Raw genomic sequence first — 6,000 nt, 5'->3', positions numbered from 1 at the left:
TCAAGCATGCACAGTTCCCTTGATTAATGTGAATGTAAATCAAGCACTGCCTTCTGAACGCCTTAATTGATGTGCTGTTCACAGTAATTAGTCAAGGCATTAGCGATGCCATCTTTGTTCATGGAAGCTGGTTGTGATGTATTTCTCACCTGGTTGTGTGCCTGTCAGTCAGTGTAAGTGTGAGTGTTAATTGGATCTCTCCTTCTTGTGTTCATCTCCGCAGGTAGAGCAATGGAGTGATGTGGTGATATGATCAGTTAGTGATGCGATGCGTGTTTGTGTAATATATTTTTGGTAAATAACAGAACACTTGTCACCAGGTTTCAAGGTCAATATGGAATGCGTCCTCCGAAGAAGTAATCTTCCAAGCCTTAACTGAGAAAATGTCATTTTCTTTTCACATCGCAATGCTTCCCTTCCCTTAAGGGGACCTCTTTACAAGCAAGTTACACGGCCCTAATTAACACTCATTTCTCAATGAGTGGATTTCGCTTAATTAATAACGTGTCCATAGTCTCGCTAGGGGCCATTCTTTGCTGCCTATTCACTGGATAGAGTTTCTTTCTTAAATGTAGCTGGGTGTGCTTTAGGTGTACCAGGTCAGAGAATGTGTTGCCTTCAGTGTGCACATTAAGACTGATGAGGGCACTGTGGCTGCAGAACACGGAACCTGCTGAGCATGTCTTCGCAGAGCGCCGGGAGACGAAGAGAGATGTGTGTATGTGTGTGTTCCGTTTCCTTCTACGCTCCTAGAACACGCCAATGGAACCGTACTAGCCCTGTGAAAACGTTCTTGAAAACATAGCTCTCTCTCGCAGATGTCAAACTGAATAAATCCCAGTTGTTAATTAGATGAGGTCACACATCAATGCTCTAATGATGTGGTGGTACTTACAGCTTTTTGTCAATATGATAATAACAATACAACCTTATTTATACACACAGCAAAACATAATAATAATAAAAAAAAAGGTATCAAAAGCTCTTAGCTTAAACTCTGATGTGGACAAACAGGAACAAGGAGTTACTTCTTTGGCTTGAAACGTCCAGATGCCACACCCGCCTCATTGACAGTGAGCGTGCTCATTGGTTGGGATGGCTCCACTCATTTTCCCTGGCCTCGATAGGTAGGGTAGCTCTTTGGCCAGAGAGAGGGAGAAATGAATGGAGGAGAGAGATGGAGAGAGACAGAGAAAGAAAAAATGAGGAATCCAATTGGAGAAAGCACTACACAGCTCTACAGAGAGTCAAAGACAGATAGATAGACAGATAGATAGACAGATAGATAGATAGATGGATAGACAGATATATAGACAGATAGATAGATGGATAGATCAATAGATAGATACATAGATAGATAGATAGATAAATAGAGAAAGAGAACGAACCAGAGAACATGACACAGATGGAGAAGACAAAGAGAGAATGAAGGCTTTTGGCAAAAGAGGGAGTGAGAGAGAACTCCGGAAGCAGAGAGTGAGCGAGCGAGGGAGGGAGGGAGATAATGACATGGGTGTGATCCTGCTGCTCCACAGGCCCGCTGGCTCTAGTTCTCCTGCAGCTGGATGTGCAGTCTCATGTGCAGGTTTTCGCCCAGCTCCCCTGAGAGGTAGTCTCTGTCCTTGCTGCTCTCGAGCGCTCGGAGCTGGGCGGGAGCGAAGAGTGGCGCGCTGCTGATCTCCAGCACGTAGCTTCCGGGCGCGGGCCGTATCTGCCGCTGCCACGCCTCTCCCGCCACCGGTGACGCCAAGTGCAGGTAGCTCAGGCCGTCGCGGTGCTCCAGACGGAAGACGTCGGCCCCGCTGCCCCCGGCTATGGCGTAGCGCACGTGGCCGTCGAGGGGCCGCAGGGCGGGCCGTAGCTCCAGGAGGTGCTCGTCAGGGTCCAGCTGGGAGGTGTTGAGCACGAGCATCAGCGGCTCATCCATGTCCAGACTGGCCAGGCTCACCTCCGGCTCCTGGGTAAGCGCACACACACACACACACACACACACACACACACACAGTCCTTGGTAGGCAGTTCCACAATATGTTCTACCTTTTTTCACTCGGATTATAGTCTGGAAGCTCTGAATAGACAAGTGCTTAATGGACCAATCAGTAAGAAATTGTCCAAATTGTTAAATTATCCAAACCCTTTCAAAATGATTTTAATCACTGCTATGGAGAATGTTCAGACTACAATAAATGGGATTTACAATCGCCAGCCCATTAAACACCCTGAGAAGATACACCAACATCTTGTACAACTGACAACATCGATACCACTGATTTAATAAGGACATCAGCAGATATGGCAGCTATTGATTTCCTCGTCACACAGTGTAGTACTCATTTACAGATGATGGCAACATTAAAGCTGTCGGATCATCTGATTTTAAAGAAAGTGTCTTACTGTTTTTACTAAGTCTTAGCGAATAGATACATCTCACTAAGGAGAGCATCAAGAACACCCACAACGTATCAGGATAACTGTTAACATTAACACTACTAACATTAACACTATCCATTAAAGCATGGACGAACAATTCTCCAGCAAACACACACACATACACACACAAAGGAAACTAATCAACACCCACTGCTAGGATTTTCTAAAGAACTTCAGACAATAGTTGCCCAAAACCCAGGATCAATGAGGACATCCCAGGAACTGCATCCATTCTAAAGCTAAAGCTAAACTGAACTAATGGGGATTAAGTACCCCTCTGCTATGTGATTTGGTTACCTGATATTTTGCTACTTGGAACCATCTTCTGGCCTTATATAGGAATACATGCTTACTTGACAAAACCAATGACGCTAATGGAATGGTCTGTTTCACTCCACCTAAAGCTAAACTGAACTAATGGGGATTAAGTACCCCTTTGCTATGTGATTTGGTTACCTGATATTTTGCTACTTGGAACCATCTTCTGGCCTTATATAGGAATACATGCTTACTTGACAAAACCAATGACGCTAATGGAATGGTCTGTTTCACTCCACACTGTGGTCTGTGCTGGTCTGTTTCACTCCACACTGTGCCCTGTTTCACTCCACACTGTGCCCTGTTTCACTCCACACTGTGTTCTGTGCTGACATTGCCCCAGTGCCAGCGCCTGACACACGAGACCAGGAGCACTACTGTTCTGCTAATGACACTGAAACATTACATTTCCATGTAATGGTCAGTTTTTCTCTCTCTGTGATGTACAACTTTACACTTAAAGATGAAAGACCCCCTCTATTTAACATCATCCTCCCACTACGATCAAATAAACAAGCGTTGCCAGATGGCCCATGGTAGAAAACAGGTCCACCATCACGTATAATGGATTTGAAGTCACCAACTCATTCTCAGGTCAAGTTCTAGAAATAAAAGTCGCCCTAAACTTGATTCCACAGCGGTGCTAAATTGAGTTAACCTTGTTAGCTCCTAAACAGGTATTGAATGGGTTTGGTCTTGGCGGACATTTCACAGGAACAGCCTGAGATGCAAATCAAGTAATTACCGTTAACCTTGCTGCCTGCATGCTAAAAAGAGCTCAAATAGAGAGCTATGGCTTGTCACTATAATCAGTCTGTTTCAAGAGCACTAGTTGTTGGAAAATCACAGTGACCTTATCACATATCTTAGAGTACTATTTGCTAACTATATATTATCTTAACAGCATCCTGTAGTTTTGACAAAGTCTTATAACAGCATGACAGTAGTGCGAGTAACTGTCTATACACTAGTGTAGATGTAAAGGCACCACTACCCGTCACAGAAAGAACCCTTCTGGATGTTGTTGTACTCCTGCCTCAAAAGCCACCACTCACACGGTCTATTTGAGCAGTAGAAGGCTGAGCACATGAATGAAGCAGTGCTCTAACGTTTCTCTGACAGCTCTCACCTCTGCTGCCAGGGTTCCGTTGGCGTCCCGTCTCCTCCGCGTGCCCCTCTTGGAGTGGCCGTTGATCTTGCACTCGTAGCAGGCCTCGGGGGAGAGGGCGTTGTCCTCCTCCACTCGCTCTTCTCCCGCATGAGGCATGTGCAGGCCTTTCCCAAAGCCAGTTCCAGACACACAGTGACTGAAACACACATTATGTCAAAATCATAATGTATAATACTATTTTATATAATATAAATATAATACAGTGCTCGGTGCAATATCTTCACATTGTCAAAATGTAAGTCTTTACATTTTTAGTGTGCTTTATAGTGGTGTCACTTAATGTTCATACCGTAAATCCTCAAATAAAGACCGGGATTCAATTAGAGGCCGGGCTTCAGATAGTTTTTTACTATTTTACTGTAGCCTACCAGCATCAGTCCATCAGCACAAAGCAGACATCACAATTTAATTTAATGCATTTCATAAATACATGTTCTCCTCATGTTTAATGTTGTTGGCTAATTTCATGGCTGTTTGCAATAAAAAAAGAAATGTTTCAGCCTACAAGGCGAATTTGTTATTATACAGTTAATTGCCTAAACGATAGAAGACATTCCTCCAAAATACCTCTTTTTAATGATTTTGTTGCCGTTTTGTGATTTCCGCTAAGAAAAAAATGTTCTTCAGGCTAATAGAACTTTAACGTTCCAGGTGTTGCGTAGCAACCCATTACTTGCTGACTTCAAGTTACAATGACTTACCGCTACATTAAATGAACGGACTTCTTGCGGAATGATATGAAAGATGTGAATTGACCGATCGGTCAATTAGAAGCACAAAACCCGTTGCCAATGACAGCGGTCATTAACTTTTCGCAGTGGTGAATATCAAGAAATTACAGACCTGCTAACGTTGGGGTGCCCCATTCAAATCAACGGAACTTTTTGGAACATTCTGAAGAGCCATATAATAAGTAAGAAATAAAGGCCTGCCCCTAATACAAGCCTGCCCCAAATACAGGCCAGTGCGCTGTGCAGCCTAAGTAAATAAAAGCCCCGGCCACAATTTGAGAATTTACGGTAATTGAATAACAAAGCCTCTATTAGAAGGCAAGCAAAATGGCCGCCAGTGACTGTGACCTCGCTTAACCCTGTTACAGCTCATATAAACTGATAATTTGCAGTCAACCATTGTCTCACCATTGATTGCCAAGGAAATTCTGCCAGGTTGCAGTGTATTCATATTCTCAGTTATTTATTGGAATTCTATTGGGGGGGGGGGGTCTGGTCTGTTTATTTCAGTTGTAAACCTTGGCCAATGTCTCACTATCATGGTACGCTCCCCGAAGCCAACAAGTGTGTGTTAAATCCCCTTTTTCTTTTGACTAGTCTTATCGTTACTTCGCGTGGGCCACCCAGACATTAACCAGGAGCTGCTCATTCACAAAAGAGTGCCACTGACCTTCTGCACAGTAAAACTGCCAACAGATCACTCAATAGCTTACTCCTGCCAAATGAACTTCTGCCGTGTGTGTGAGTGTGAATGTGAGTGTGTGTGTGTGAGTGTGTGTGTGTGAGCGTGTGTGTGTGTGAGCGTGTGTGTGTGTGTGTGAGCGTGTGTGTGTGTGTGTGAGCGTGTGTGTGTGTGTGTGTGTGGGGGGCCGGGGGTCGTTTCTCCTCACCCTTGGCCCACTCTGAAGTAGCCCGGGGGGCATCCGCACAGGTAGCCCCCCTCGGTGTTGGAGCAGCCGTAGTTGCAGGGGTTCTTGCGCGTGGTGCACTCGTTCAAGTCCTGGCAGCTGCTGCTGAACTGGTCGAAGTTGTAGCCCGAGGGGCAGGCACACTTGAAGCTGCCCAGCGTGTTGTAGCAGGACGCCGAGCCACAGCTGGTGGGGTTGGAGCATTCGTTCTCATCTGAGGAACGGTAGCGACAAACAATTTATTTTAGTTTAGTGTGTTCAGTGTTATAACTTTTATAATATTATAATATTAATAATAATATGTTATAATTTAGATTCTATGAATTTTATCTAGCATAGTTTAATGTTTACCTGTTCAAATGTAGTAACATTAGCAACAGCCGATGAGCATGTTTAAAAAACAAACAAACAGGTAATACACTATATGAGCATCTCAGTCTTT

General features: G+C 44.3%; 1 protein-coding gene across 1 annotated transcript in view; it reads right to left on the bottom strand.

Moving 5' to 3' along the window:
* Positions 1-1,441: 1,441 nt before the first annotated feature.
* Positions 1,442-6,000, bottom strand: part of LOC105903604 (fibrillin-2) — a 91,022-nt gene continuing 86,463 nt past the window's right edge. Inside the window, exons 63-65 of the mRNA XM_031577485.1 lie at positions 5,541-5,772; positions 3,878-4,055; positions 1,442-1,957 (exon numbers count right to left, since the gene is read on the bottom strand). Of these exons, the coding sequence (XP_031433345.1) occupies positions 1,547-1,957; positions 3,878-4,055; positions 5,541-5,772 (821 nt within the window). The 3' untranslated portion in view covers positions 1,442-1,546. The remainder of the gene's footprint in view (positions 1,958-3,877; positions 4,056-5,540; positions 5,773-6,000) is intronic.

Source organism: Clupea harengus, chromosome 12 (genome assembly GCF_900700415.2).
Source record: "Clupea harengus chromosome 12, Ch_v2.0.2, whole genome shotgun sequence".
In the NCBI taxonomy this organism is placed as follows: domain Eukaryota; kingdom Metazoa; phylum Chordata; class Actinopteri; order Clupeiformes; family Clupeidae; genus Clupea; species Clupea harengus.
The sequence above is the reverse complement of the archived record's forward strand: the minus strand, read 5'-3'. Positions and strand labels throughout refer to the sequence as shown.